The sequence below is a fragment of the Canis lupus genome, chromosome 7 (assembly GCF_048164855.1).
Source record: "Canis lupus baileyi chromosome 7, mCanLup2.hap1, whole genome shotgun sequence".
Classification (NCBI taxonomy): Eukaryota; Metazoa; Chordata; class Mammalia; order Carnivora; family Canidae; genus Canis; species Canis lupus.
The window spans coordinates 44,021,220-44,037,729 of NC_132844.1; the positions used below are offsets into that span (position 1 = coordinate 44,021,220).

The following is a 16,510-nucleotide window of genomic DNA, read 5'->3' on the forward strand; positions in this document are numbered from 1 at the left end:
CCCCTCGTGCTTTCTCTCTGATTTTCTCTTTCTCAAATAAATAAATAAATTCTGTTAAAAACCATATTTTCAATTCCCTTTATGGATTTCACCTATCTCTCATTCACCTCCCTACTGGCAACCACCAGTTTGTTCTCTGTATTTGAGTTTTGGTTTTGTTTTTGTTTGTTGGGTTTTTGTAATTGTTGTTTGTTGTTTTTTAATTTTGTTTAGGTGTTTCTTAAATTCCACATGTGAAATCATATGGTACTTGTCTTTCTCTGAGTGACTTATTTCTCTTGGCAATATACTCTCTAGATCAATCCATATTGTTGCAAGATTTCATTCTTTTCAATTGTTGAGTAATATTCTGTCATATATGTGTATATATGTGTATGTATGTGCATATATATGCACCACATCTTTCCATTTATTTATCAATGAACACTCATGTTGGTTCCATATCTTGAGTCTTATAAATAACGCTATTAAATATATAAACATAAAGGTACATATATTTCTTTGATTAGTGGTTATTGTTTTCTTGGGGTAAATATCCAGTAATGGAATTGCTGGATCATATGGTAATTCTATTTTTAAGTGTTTGAGGAACCTTTATACTGTTTTCCACAGTGGCTGTGCCAATTTGCATTTTCATCAACAGCGCATGAAGGTTCTGTTTTCTCCATGTCTTTGCCAATACTTGTTATTTCTTGTGTTTTTAATTTTAGCCTCCTAAACAATTTTATAGTAATTAATAATAATATTTTTGTTTAAACTGATTGGTATTTATATCTCAAACATATGCATATATAGTTATTATATATTATTTATATAATGTATATTCTATTATGTATAACAACATTAGCACAAAAAAAACAGGGGGATAGGAAAAGACATACAGTAATAATTTTTGTATATCATACTAGAATTAAATTAGTTTCTGATTAAATTTGTGGTAGATCTGATATGTTAATGTGTATATGTTAAACTGCAGAGCAACTATTAAGAAATTAACTCAAATAATGTAGTAAAAACAGCATTATAGATACCAAAAATTTGCCCTACAAAATGTTTACTTAATACAAAATAAGTAGTATCAAAAGAATAAAGATCTAAAAAGATACAATATATGGATAACAAAAAGGAGAATGGCAGACATAAATCCAACTATATTAAAAATAACATTTAAAAATGCATTAAAAATACTATCAAAGGCAAAGATTTTCAGGTTAGATAATTTCTGGATATAGACAGTATATACTTTCTATGGGACATACACCCTACATTTAAATGTACAAATGGGTTGAAAGTAAAAAAAAGTTAGAAAAAGATTCCATTCAATCAGCATCCATAAAAAGCTGGAGTATCCCTTTTAATATCAGACAAAATAGACTCTATTGTTTAATTTTTTTAAGATCTTTTGTTTATTTATTCATGAGAGACAGAGAGAGAGAAAGAGAGAGAGGCAGACACACAGGCAGAGGGAGAAGCAGGCTCTACGCAGGGAGTCTGAGGTGGGCTCTATCTCGGATAAGGATCAGGCAGGCCCTGGGCTGAAGGTGGTGCTAAACCACTGAGCCACCCGGGCTGACCACAATAGACTTTAAAGGAAAAGATGATTAATTGAGAAAACATACATTTTAAAATGATAAAGCAATCATGAGAAGATGTTGCAATTATAAACATGTACGCATTTAACAGAAACTCAAAATATATGAAACAAAAACTGACAGAATTGAAGAAAGATATGGCCAACAATAGTTGGAAACTTCAATACTCCACTTTCAGTAGTGATATAACATTTGGTAGATAACAAAAATAAAAAAAAAATTGAAGAACACTATAAATCAACTAGAACTGGCAGATATCTATAGAATATTCCACTCAACTACAGCAGAATGGCATTCTTATCTAATGCACATAGAACATTTTCCAAGACAGAACATATGTTAATACAATCTGCAATATATTTAAGAGGATTTCAATACATTTTCTGACCACAATGGAATTAAATTAGGAATCAAAAACAATAAGCATTTTACAAACATATAAAAATTAAATAACACAGTCCACATAAATCAGTGAATCAAAAAGAAGTAAAAGGGACATTAGGAAATCATTTGAGATTAATTAAAATAAAGTTATGGCATGGCAAAAATCATAGGCCATAGGCAATGCAGCATTTAGAATCAAAATTATAGCTCTAAATACATATGTTAAAAACAAAAAAGATCTCAATCAATATCCTAAACTACCTTAACTTAATGGAAAAGGAGAAAATTAATTTAAAGCAAGCCAAAGGAAGAATATCATAAACTGTAGAGTGAAGTTAATTCATTAGAGTATAGGCAAACAATAGAAAATAACAGAACCAAAAGTCCGTTTTTGAAAGGATTAAGAAAATAAATAATCCTTACCTATGCTAAGAAAAAGAGAGAGAAGAATCAAATCACTAAAATCAAGGAAGAGTGATAAAACATTACTTAAATATCAAAAAGATTATAAGAAAACACTGTGAAAACTGTATATCCCAAAATGTAGGTAGCTGTGATGCAATGGGGATGCATTCAGAAAAATGTTATGATAACTATAAAATCCAGATAGTACCACTGTAAAAAAAAAACAAAAAACAAACAACAACAACAACAACAACAAAAAACAGTGGGCCAGAGCTTTGAGAAAAACTCATGTACATAGAGGATCTCAATATACAAGAAATTTGAAGAAATTTACCCATAATTTAATGGAAATACAGAGGATTCTTTAGTGGAAAGGTTTGGGGAAATGGTTCACTATAAGACCATAAATAAAACTGGATCACAACCCTACACTTTATGTAGAAGCAGACTCTGAATGTGTTCAGAAACCTAAATTAAAAGACAAAATTGTGGCATAACTGAAAACAATGTAGGGAGATATTTTTGAGGTTTGGGGATGGAAAACTTTAAAAATGAAATGAGCGGGATATAACTTTTTAGAAAAATAATGATAGCACTGTAGCAATGATAGTACTGTAATAATATTAAATTTAAGGATTACTTTATGATGAAAGACACTAACAATAACAATGATAATAATAGTGTTAACTGACGGTTGATAATCATAGACGTTTTTCTATTGAAATGTATTTTGTATAAGCACAGCTTACACAGCATAATGGAAATGAAGTATTTAACACAGTTTTGAGTATTACCACATTTTTACCCTAAAATGTTCAAAATAGTTTGTGGGAATTTAGAAAACCTTAATGGGGGAAAAAAAAATCTCACCAGCCATTTTGTATAGTTCTTGATAAGTATAGGATAGTAACTTCACAACACCAAGCCCAGACTCTGAAGTGTTCATAGCTTCAGCCATTTATGAAGTTTAAATTGATGCCCAAGTCACCAATCCCTACTTGCTATCAGAAATAGCATAACAAAGTGAAACCTATTCATTCATACATTTTTTATATATTTGAGTACTCTCTAATTGGAAAACATTGTGTAAACTGTGAAAATGATATTTGATATCTGACCCCAGGTATCCATAGATAAATTAATGTTCTCAGAACACATCTCATGGTTATTCTATATCATTTAGAAAGTAAATATCTTTTTATATTACTAAAATAACTATTATCTCCACTTTCTAAAGATACAAGTAGTTTGGGTTATAGCAATGAATTTTCTGGCTTTCTTTCTGAGATCTTTAAAATAAACCTGTTTCTTTTATGAGCTATTTTAAAATTTTTCACATTTTCCGTGTAATGCTAAATTTAACCAAAACATTATTTTTCAGTTATAAGCAAAAGTTCTATTTTAAACTGCAAAATCTAAAAGTCCATGATAAAATAATGTAGTTTCAAAACCTATTTCTGTAGAGTCAGGAGGCTTATATAACAAATACAGCTTTAGTGATTTTGCCACAGAAATGTATTTTAATCATGGTTTTCTTAAATTACTTCTGAACCAGGAAGTCTGATCATTATTAACTTCTAAGACTACTTTAATTTTTGCCGTGATATGGATGACTTTTGTATTAAGAAGTTAAATGTCTTGTTTTGTGTTTGTTTTAAGATTTATTTATTTATTTATTTATTTATTTTTGAGACAGAGAGCACTCACACACATGCACAGGTATGTGTAAAAGAGGGGAGGGGCAGAGGGAGAGAATCTTCAAATGGATTCCTCACTGAACATGGAGCCACAAGATCAAGACCGGAGCTGAAACCAAGAGTCAGACAGACACTTAACTGACCAAACCACCTAGGCACTCCATTTTTTAATTTTGAATGTCCCATAAAAACTTATCTGACTCCCATACAGAACTTTTTTTTTTTTACATTTTACTTTCAGGGGGGAAAAAAAGGAAACAGTTAACTGCATATCAGTATGGCTTATTGTATGTTCCCATGTATGTGTATGTATGTATATATTTGGTTTTGGTTAGTCTTGATACTACTCAACTCTAGTGACTGAATGCTTTTGTGTAATGCATTTACATGCATTTTTTTCCTTTTTATTGCCTCCTGAAAAATGAGATAACCTTGCTTCTTTAAGCTTTATAGTAAAGATATATGGAGGTTATTAATTCATTTAAGCAATTCTAAAGTAGATACCATTGTAATTTCCATATCCATGACAAAAGTTAATTATAATAACTTCATGAAAGGACATGCTTTTGTATAATTAAGTTTCAACTACAGTATGGGTTGAAACTTAGCTAGTGTATTCATTAATTATCTCCCATGCATCTTTTTTTTTTTTTAATTTTGGGTGCAAACCAATGCATATGTTATGATATAAAGTCAAAGTTTGACTCTATTATAGCTTCAGGCTCTATGACTTTTCATGCTTTAATTTCATATGTCAAACAATAAAAATGTATGCATGTTATATGATTTTGTGCTACCTGGACCAGATTTTTTATTTTACTTCATTATATCTAAATAGCTTTTTATAGGTCTAACCTTTTTGCATTACTTTTCAAATTATCTCCTAAGACTTGGAATTTCATGAAGCTGTTTATTCAGAACCTTTAAGATGACCTTTCTCTTGAGCATAATTCAATTTTAAAATACACTTGATGATTATATAGTCAAACAGTATTAATGGAGCATCCACTGTATATCAGGCATATGGATCATAAGATTTAGAGTAATAGGTAGAGTGATATATTTAATTTCATCTCTTCCCAGAATATTTTTCCATTAAAAAACTAAATGATGAAAAAATTTAAATCACAATATTTATATATGAAGTCATATTTTCAACTGACATATTTTTGCTTTGTTCTTTCAATCTTGTCTCAAATTTAAGTGCAATTCAAAGTGGCTTATTTAAAAATAAAGTTGGCTTATTTAATAATAAAGTTAGTAATACATTCATGAACAATTCATTTTCTCATAGTGAGAGTTCTATGAAATTTTAAGAACATTTTAAAATTATAAATAATATATATGGACCCCTATAATTTTCTTGACTTTCTTTTTTAACAAAAGTGATGCACTTGTCACTGAAAATCTTTCAATTTAATAGCAATTTGTCTTAGCACTAGGTATTCATTTATACACATATACCAGCACTTACATGCATATTATTAATTGGGATGATAAAATGCTCCACAAACTTGTACAAGATTGGGTGAGTGCTTTAGTAAACTGGAGAAATTTATTTAGGTCAATGATTTTCAAAGAGACGTTCTTGTATTCTGGGGACATTTTGAATTCTAGGGTCATTCTAATTCAGTATAATTGGTTGAAACAGCTGGCATTTAGCAGGTAAGTAGTGGATGATGAATGTTAAAAATATTTCAATGCACAGAATGGTTCCATGAACAACAACAAGAAGTGTTCCATGGTATGTACAATTTCCAAAAGTCCCAACATCCATTAATGTGGCTATAAAACCGTTTTATAAATATCTGGAGCCAATATATTAACTTCATTTTACACACTGATATAAAATATTTTTATAAAATTTTAATAATTATTGGATTTTCCAGGAGTGAAACTTTCTTGTTAATCAAGGACATATTATGCTTTATTCAGAAATTTATTAGAATTTGTTAACTATATTGGAAAATCATATCATCCTACTTGAATTTCAGATAATAAACTATTATAATCAGTCTCCATTTATAGCTGCTATTGCCTGTGTTTAATAACTTTATTTCAAGTAAACATTTGCATATGTAAGGCTGGAAGCAGACTTACTTGCCCAGTAATGAACACATTTAATCCTCTTTTATGAAACAGATGTAGTACTGATAATTTTAAAGATGAGAAAGCTAGGGAAGAAAAACTTCTAAATAAGAGAAGAATTAGAACCAAGGTTCCCTTTCCAAGGCTGGTGCTTTGAATATTTCAAAGCATCAACTATACTGACTGCCATTAACAATCTCAGTGATCCTTGGCAAATTGCATTAAATGGCTAAGTTTCTCACAACTACAAGAAGAAAGGTTTGAACTAATTGACCTTTAACATTCCTGCTGGTTCCAAACACCTACCATCATATAAATTTATGAGTGTAATGACTTGAGTTCAGTAGGTTAATTTTCACTAATAATAACAAGCAAAGTAATTTGACATTGCTCTTCTCAACTCATTGACATGTTTATATGATTATCTTAAGTGCCCTTTGAAGAGTTGGCAAAGGATACTTTAAAATCACAACACTTTACTTTAGACCAAAGATTATCTCTGATTTAGGTTTCTTCCTCACCTTAGGCATTCTTTTTCTGATGCTTTATGTGTATGTATATACAATATTAAAAGGAATAAATGCGTGCATATCACACAGTGTATAATCATATTAAAATGGCATCTCATAATCCACTTTACCAAAGGTGGTGCCTAGCCTATAGAATAGACTAAAAAATGTTCAATATTTTTAGGTCAATGCCAGTCATATAGAAAATGCAAATATATATTTATGGAATGAATATAGAAATGAATGAATGAATACTATCAATAGAAACTATTATTAATTAAAAATCCATTTTTCTTTGGCATGAGTTTAAATACTTCAAACTTGTGAGCACCTCAGCCTATCGATAGCGAGGCTGGGACACTCACCTACAAGCTGGGAAAGCCTGGAGCACTCACTTGCCTGTTCAGGCTTCTGCGGAGCCCTCACAGGCATTTCCCCAAGGTGGTGTTGTTGCAGGACTGTCCCCTGTGGTTTTCATTATGATTGTAAGATGCACCTTGGCATGAATCATCAGGGAGCTTTGAAAAAACAAGCTTTTTCTTTGTAACCACAGGTTCTGGCAGGCACAGGGGAAGCCACACAAAGAGGTTGCATCTCAGGTAAAGAGAGAGAGGACTTAGAGTTGTGGTTTTATTGACTTGGAGGTACCTGGGGTTTCTTTCTATGCTGGTGAATATAAAACACCCCAGCCATTGGAAATTAAAGAGCAGGAAGGGAAAAGCAGGGTTACACAAAAGATCTATCTAGATCTTATCTAGATCAACCAGGGTTTTCCAGAAAAGGGGAACTTCAGGTGGATCGGCCTGGCCCTTTATCTAGTTGTATAGCTGACAGCGTGTATATTCAAGGTAAATATCTTTGAAATGAATGCCTTGACAAGCAAAAGTTTAGGTCGGGCACTAATATTGCAATCGAAAAAGCTAATTGTCAGGCACTCACACTGCAAATTTTCACAAAAATCCTGACAAACACAGGAACACTAACCTTGTTATTTAGCCTCAGGAGAGTTAATGCCACTGTCCTAGGTTATGTAGCAATTAAGTGGCAGGACCTGTGTTTGAGTCTACGCCTGTCTTCTGCCAAAGTTCTTTTCACTCGTTCTTCACAATGAACAAAAATTAAGTTTTGTCAAATATGAACATTTTCTATAAGAACAATTTCAAAAGTGAGCCCCACAACCATATTTATTGTACTGCTACCCTGTGTATTTAAGTAAATATGTGATAAATCTTTAAATGATATGACTAATTGGACTTTTTTTTGGGGGGGGGTATTGCATGTTGTAGATGCAGCATTTCTTTTGTTTACATGGATCGGTTCTATATGCTCAGTGTTGAGGATTGCTTAGAAAACCAGAATACATCAGTGTATGGCCTCTGCTTTGTCCATTTGCACAACTGCAACTGTAGCTGTCTGCAAATATATGAAAGAAACATCTGTGAAATAGAAACTGAAGATTGTAAATCTGTGCCCTGCAAAAATGAAGCAACCAGTATATATTTAAGTGGCTATTTCTTCTGCAAATGTCTCCCAGGATTTACAGGCAAGTATTTCTGAGAAATCACATTCCCTAGTGGAAAATGTTAATACATTTATTTAATATATCTCAAATGTATCTAATGATTGGGTATTGTAGCCTGCTTTTTCATTTAACAAAGTAAAAATATCTTCACTAAGACTAATAGGATTGTTTCTTTGGGCAGTTACATTGCTGACTACACAGCTTTGGCTCATGCAAATGAGGCTAAAAAGGCCAGGCTGAACCATAGAGAGCACCATATATATGTCAAAGGTCTGAGGAGAAAAACAGGCAACCTTAACCTCCCAATAATTTTGCCTAAACAGCGTCAGTATTGCCCTTCAACCTCTTTCTTGGCTGCCAAGCACACTGAGTGCTTAGATTAAAAATAAAACTTAATTTCAGTATTTTCCAGGTCAGTTTAATGCTCCATTAGTAAGATTAAAAAAACTCCATAAAACCACAAACATACTATATCCTCTGTAAAGTCATAGAAGATGATATTCACAGTGGCTATGTAGTAATAAGTCATCTTTTGATATAAGAATATCAAAAATTAAACATTCAAATTTATGTTACTTGAGATTTTATGCTTGGTCTTACATTAAAATGATTGTTAACAATAATTTCAAAACTTCCTTAATTGCTTTATAGAAAGCAGTATGGAGGCCACACAGAAGAAAATAATACTGTCACTTTTAAATTACACAAACTTTAAGTAAAATGATGAAAAAAAAGTTCTATGCAATCTGATATACCCTTTAATTAAGCAGACCCAACTCTAAATGTTATTTGGATTTCCATCTTAAAATGAAAATTATCTTTACCTATTTGATATTTAAAGTAATATCTTGAAGGTTTTGGAGGCAATTTAAAACAATAAGGTCCAAGAATAGAGGGGCAGTATTACTGGAATAAATGAATGGCCATTCAGATTATTTTTTTATTTATTTTTTTTTTTCTTTCAGATTATTTTTTAAATGAAAAGAATATTTGTGTGAATTCTGGTAAGCTTGCTAAAAAGTTTGTCCCATTACTTCACATTGCAAAAATGTTCTTAGTAAAAATAAAATAGCATAAAATGTACTAGTATTATTGAAACATAAGTATCTGCCTAAGGGAAAAAAGTACATATAGACACCTGTTTTGTAAATGTAGGATATCCTCCAAAATTCAGTGAAAATATAATATTAACCATGAACTGTACATAAAATGGAATAAAGAATGGAATTTAAGTCTTCCTAAAACCATGACTAAGAGAAAATGTCCTCTGATATCTGTGTTTGTATGTACATATGTATATGTGCACACATAATCAGCACACTATCATTTTATATATCAAGATTGTATACTGGCTATAAATTATATGACCATTAAATATCATACATACACTAGATAGTTCAACCACGTGGTGTAGTACTTACCATTGATATATAGTAGAAAATTGATATGACTCACTTTTCAGCTGGGAGTAAAAAATTAAACCCAATTTATGATTTACAAAGGATTTATTAGGAAGGCCTATATCTTCTATGAGGTCTCTTTCTACAGAATTGTAAAGAACTCTGTGGGTTTCCTCATATCTAAATAATCAGTCTAGTTTTAAGTTCTTCATGCAGTGAAATGTGAAGAAACTCATCAGTCTAAATTTTCTGAAGGGTGCAGAAATAATCCCACTGAAAGCAAAAATATTTTGGGAGCAATTTAAAATCAATGCTCCTTTTCTTCTCCACTCTTTCCTCTGTCTGGTCTCTGCCTATGTCATCAGTTCTCTCTCCCTTCATCTGGATTTTTCTTCTATCCAGTGTCTCTTCTTCTACCTAATTTCTTTTCCCTTTATTTTTTATTTATCTTTTCCCTTTGCATCTGGTTTCTACTTCTCTTTTCCCCTTAACCTAGTTTTATCACCTCCATCTATGAACTCGTGTGTTTCCTATAACATCAAAAAGGTGTTACCATACCATCTATATAAAGTGTAATTACTTCTTTTTTTAATCCTATCATCTTTTGTGGAAATTTTAGCCTTATATGCAAACTTCTAGGTTAAATGTTATCCCTGTATATTTATCCCAGGAGATCACAATTTTAATGGTCATGAGAATCACCTGGAGATCTTGTTAAAGCTCAAGAGTGTCAGCCCTACCTCAGGTGTTTCTCATTCAGGAATTCTAGGGCTCAGTAGATCTGGGTGATGCTGATGCTGCTCATCATGAACCACATTTAACCACTCTTCTAACTCATTATTCATGAGGAAGGTGTGTATGGATATGAAAATGTAAAGTTGAAAATGTAAAATTCAACTTCCAGTGTGGACGGTCATTTGGCACAGCATGAGGAACCCATCTAGTCTAATCTCTTAGTGACCACTAACTCCTGGAGTAAGGTGATAGATACCATCATATGATAAGGCCATATACTTGCATAGATCTTAAATGGTTTAAATTTAATTCCAGTGCTATTATCTGAAGTTCTCCAGAACTGGGAAAATCTGGGAGTGGGGGCACCTGGGTGGCTCAGTCAGTTGAGTGGCCACCTTCAGTTCAGGTCATGATCCTGGAGTCCTGAGATGGAGCCTGGAGCCCCATGTTTATCAGGGCTCCCTGCTCAGTGAGGAGTCTGCTTCTCCCTCCCCCTCTGCTCCTGCTCTCTCAAATAAATGAATACAATCTTTAAAAAAAATAAAATAAATGAATACAATCTTTAAAAAAAATAAAATAAATGAATACAATCTTTAAAAAAAATAAAATCTGGGAGTAATTCCAGTGGATTTTTAAGGCAACAGCCTTTTTGCAATTCTCTTGTTATTTGTACCTATGATATTTTATTGATAGAATCATAATTTATTTTTTTAATTTTTTTCCTTGTCAGTTTGAGACTTTCGACTTTGCTGGTTTCTAAAATGTTTTTTTTTTTTTAATTTTTATTTATTTATGATAGTCACACAGAGAGAGAGAGAGAGAGAGGCAGAGACATAGGCAGAGGGAGAAGCAGGCTCCATGCACCAGGAGCCTGACATGGGATTCGATCCCGGGTCTCCAGGATTGTGCCCTGGGCCGAAGGCAGGTGCCAAACTGCTGAGCCACCCAGGGATCCCGTCTAAAATGTTTTATAGTCAAAATAAGATCTCTAAGCTAATATGATAAATTCTTATATGGAATTATCTTTGTCTTTATTTCAAATATTTTGGGTGTCTCCTGCTTTTGACTTAAGTAACCAAATTCTTCTTTTCTGCCTCTTATAGTTGTCTTGGTAACAGGGAGAGTCTAGGTAGCTCTTTGTTTAGGAGGAGGATCCAAGTTGTCCTATACAATTAGGCCTAGCTTTTCCATGTTTAAAATGGCCCTGAGCTAAGCCTCCTTGATAGCCTGCCTTCTTTTCAACTGATTTACATAGTAAGGGCCCTTATCTTAAAAGCAAACTCCTTCTCTACTATAGTCTTATATACTGCAAATTTGACTTCCACGGCTCTGTGGTTCTCTACCCTCCCAGATGACAATGTTCTTTTCTTTTTAAAGTCTTAGTTACCTTGGCAATAGAAACATTTTCAAATCCCGTGCATTTTTTACACACCTCCTTTACTTCTGTTAATTCCTATTCCTGTAGAAATTCAAGAGTGTGTTTCAACCAAATTTGTGCTTCAGCTGGAACCCGGGTTCCTTTATATACTCTCAATTATTGATGCCTGACTGTCAATGTCTTAATATACTAGCTTATTTCTCAGATGGCAGGCCCAGTTTGAGGTAGTATGAGTATATGCATACCTTAGTACTTCTGTGAGTCTGTTCTTTTTGACAGAGCACATTGAGGTCCATGGAAAGCCTACTTCATTCCTAATTGTTTTTCTGATAAACCTGGAACTGACAGAAGAAAGTCAAAGAATTTTATGAATCCATTTTCCCTAATCGAGTCATGCATATTTTATTTTGATTCTCCTCAAAGCATTCTCTCTCTCTCTCTCTCCTCCGAAAGCATTCTAAAAGTCCCTAAAGGACAGAAATAAAAGATATTATACAAAGAGAAACACTCTGGGCACACTCCTACTTCTATAGTCAGGAAAGCTAAGTCCCTGGTGTTTGGTGTCTATCACACATTTACTTGAGTGATCGCTTAGACTATCCCATCCACTCAAGAACTGAACTATTTTACACTGTGTGTTAAAAACTGACACCATTGGCTGGATTTACCAAAACGTACTTCCGCCCTTGTCTCTCTACTTTGTCTCTCTACTTTGAATAGAGGCTGAATTAATTTGGCCTTCATAATCATCAATTCTGTTATGACATCACAAATATTCTTACAGAAAATAAATTTACAGAGTATTTCATTTTGTATTGTGATCATTTCAAAGCACACAAATATCAACCTCAATTTTATATATTATGTAGTCGATTTTTATTTCATATATATTTTCTTATTTAATATATAACTGAGAGGAAGAATTAGGAGCTATTATATAAGCCTGGTGCTTATATTCATGATTTTCTCTAAATTTCACTGTGACAGTATAAGTCCTTCTCCAAAGAGATGTTTCATGTTTGTTTGAATTTAGTCACTGAGGTTGTGTCTTAAATTCACTATTCCTTTTTTCATGTATATCCTCTAAGCCAGCATGTTCAGGCTTTCATTGGAGCTGCATACACATCCTCTCTTCATAAAAGCTCCATCACCTTTTGTGTATGCCCAGAGCTTTTGAGACATATTATAGGATCATGTCAAACTCAGCATCATATTCAACCATATTGGATTATTTTTTAAACCATGTTAGATCTTTAGCCAGGACAGATCTATAATCAAGGGAGGGACAGGGTCTCACAGCTTCAGTATATTGTGAATTTGGCTTCTCACAGAAATGGGCCTGGTTTCTCCAGCAACATAACATAATTCTTTTAGTAAACCCAAAAGACATATCACCAGGGATGTGATTTGTCTCTAGTACAGACATATGGGCCATTCTGCAACATAGAACAATCATCCCTAAATTCCCAGAGGTGAGCTTCAGAAATGCTTTTTCTTTTTGTCTTTGTCAACTCCCTACTTATGTCATGGGAAAAAACAACCTCTATTATAGAAAATTAAAATTGGATTTCATGTGTATATATATTTGAATTATAAATTCTTTTACTTACATATAAATTATGAATATCACTGTATCAGCAAGATAGATATATGTTCTCACTTTAAAGAGCTTCAGAGTATTTGCTTAAATGAATGCACCAAACCTGAAATAGAATTGCTAGATCCAAGGAAATATATATGGATTTTTTATTTGATTGTTTTTGTTTTTGTTGTTTTGTACAACAGAGTTCTCCATCCATATTCACCAGCAGTGTGTAAATGAATGTACTTTCTTCTTACACATTCACAACACTAAGTATTAAATTTTATTTTTTTTTCCCAATGTGATATGTAAAATTGTATCCCATTTTGATTTTTACTTCCTGGAGAAATAAGTAGGGTTGAGTGTGTACAATGTGAAATTCTTTCATTTGGAATAATTTTATAGGTTCGTTCTTTCTTTTTTATTTTAAGCTCAATTAGCTAAAATAATGTATTATTAGTTTCAGAGGTTGAGGGTATTATGTAAGACTGATGTATCCTTTTTATCTAATTGAAAGTCTCTTATTTAGTTCTCGCAATTCTTTATAATTTAAAGGCAGTTTCACTTATTTCTAGAGAGAATTGTATTATCTGAAAATAAGAGTAGTTTTTCTCTCTTTTTTTAATTTCCTTATTTGGTCTTATGATAATATTAATACTATTTTATCACATTTTTGAGATTAAGTACAATACTAATGGTTATAGTGGACATCATTTTCTTGTTCCTGAATTTCATGGGACTTTAGATTATGTTACCATTCTACATGGTGTTGGCATGATATTAAATAGATAATAAAGAAGGTGGAATCTTTCTATTTCTAATTTAAATATCTTAAGCATAGGAGCTGAAGTAATAACTTTGCATAATAGCCATTTAGTAGAGTAACATTTACTTTTATAATTTTTAAATACTTTTGAATATATACATGCACTCACAAATTGGTCTTTTGTTTTTAGAAGGTTTGTTTTCAGTCTTACACTTTTATGCTTATTTTTTACAAAGACAAGAAAAACATTCCTTTTTACCCTGAAATACTTAAAATAAAATGATTTGAAAGCATGCAAAAATCCCTTAGAATTTTTTAATAGTTAACAAGATAAATAGTACTCTTAGGAAGATTAGTTCTTATCAATTTCCATCAGTTTCCAGGGTTTTATTGAGTCAATTTACTAATTTATACGAGTTGATTTAATTAGTAATATTAATGGTTTCAAATTTCAATTGTCATATTCTAATAATTTTATCTGACAATGTTAATTTCTCAAATTTTTTCCGATTTTTAAAATATATAGATGTGTTGTCTGAGTTTTCTGATTAGCCAGAGTTTAATAAATTGTTATTTTCAAGGAACTTATTATAATTCTCAAGTTTTCAGATTTATATTTAGTATTTTATACATTTAACAATGGAATTCCTTTCTTTAGCTTTAGGAAACATCACAAGGTCTCGCTCTCTCTATTCTTTAATTTTTGTTTCTTTGTTAAACTTTAACTTATTTTGTATTTAATGATGAACTTTTGAGCTACAGATTTTATTCTGGCTATTATTTTATCTGTATTTTAGAAATTTGATATATGGGTTTTTGTCTTTTTTTTTTTAATTTTCACTGCTTTCTAAGTAGACTTATTTCAGGCTTGATTTCCAGCTTTATGAATCAATATGGCATTTGAAGATAAGATTTCTAAGTTAGTTGGCAATTTTATGTATTCTTTAGTTATTAATTTCCAGTGTTACTGCATCATTAAAACAAAATAGGGTCATCAATAACTGCTTTTTGGTATATTTTTGCTTTTTATTTTAAAAATCATAGAAAAATGAAAATTTTTTTTATGTTTCCTAATTGTAGAGGATTATTAGTGGCTACTGGGAGAATCAAGGGAAAGTTGCTGAGAAAAATCTCTACTCTCAGGGATTTTATAATTTGTTATAATTTATTGTAATTTGTTAGTGTGTGCATTGAGAGCAAAAGTAATTAATGTTGGGTTCATACTGGCTTAACATATAATAATTCTTTTAGAATAGTAGTTGGATATTAGAAATAACAATATGTGTTTAATTATTTAATTTTTTTTCCTATGGTTTACATATAAGATTGGGAAAATAATTTCGAGATTTTTTCAGAAAAAAGATTTTTAGGTACTACCTCAAGTGTAACATATTTGAATATTTGAAGGTAGTGTTGAAGAACAAATATGTTTCAGCAATCTGTACAGCAGACTCCCACATGGTTTTGATGTGAATCCAAAATGTTGGATTCACTTCCCTATATGTTTTCACAGATATGAACATATACATACACATATATAAATGTGTATACATATGTATACATGCAGTATAAATAAGTTAGAGGCCCTTGCATCAATTGTTTCTTTAGTAATTTCCAAGTAGTTCTAAAATTTGCCTTTTTTTTAAATGTTATTTATTTATTCATGAGAGACAGAGAGCGCGCGCGCGAGAGAGAGAGAGAGAGAGAGAGGCAGATACAAGCAGAAGGAGAAGCAGGCTCCATGCAGAGAGCCTGATGTGGGACCGGATCCCGGGACTCCAGGATCACACTGGGCCAAAGGCTAAACCACTGAGCCACCCAGGGATCCCCTAAAATTTGACTTTTTAATTTGAGCTATGTTATATATCTCAAACTATGTTATGTTAAACCTATATGAAGTGTTCCCAGAACTTCAGTTTATAATTCATACTTTCATAAAATAAACCTATTTTCCTATTTAAAACATATTTCAAGGACACTGTTTGATATTACCTTTGTCTTTATATTTTATTTAGAGATTTTAGTCCACTTATATATAATTTATATTTATATATAATTATTTTGTACTTGGGTTTAAATATATCTCTACAATATTTGTTTTACATTTGTTTCATTTGTTCTGTTACATTTTTTTCTCCCTTCTGTATTGTTTTGTATGGATGAAGTATTTTCTTATTCCATTTATTCCCCTACTAAGTTGATGTTTACATATACTTTTACTATTCTTAGATGCTCACCCTACAGATTACAATATTTTAATTAGTTTAGCATATTTTAATGTAATTTAGTACTTGTACCACATTCCAGAAAATGTGTAGGCTTTACACACTTTTACCACATTTAACCGTCCAAATACATGCATATTTTTGAATATGTTGTTTTGCATATACTTAAAACTGCACAAGACATTATTATCATTTATATAGACAGTATATATTTAGATTTACCTGCA

At 31.7% G+C, this 16,510-nt stretch overlaps 1 protein-coding gene across 1 annotated transcript in view; it reads left to right on the top strand.

Annotated features, from left to right (window-relative positions):
- EYS (eyes shut homolog) overlaps positions 1-16,510 on the top strand; it is a 1,513,100-nt gene that overhangs the window by 161,671 nt on the left and 1,334,919 nt on the right. The window contains exon 9 of the mRNA XM_072832461.1: positions 7,962-8,218. Coding sequence (XP_072688562.1) covers positions 7,962-8,218 — 257 coding nt within the window. The remainder of the gene's footprint in view (positions 1-7,961; positions 8,219-16,510) is intronic.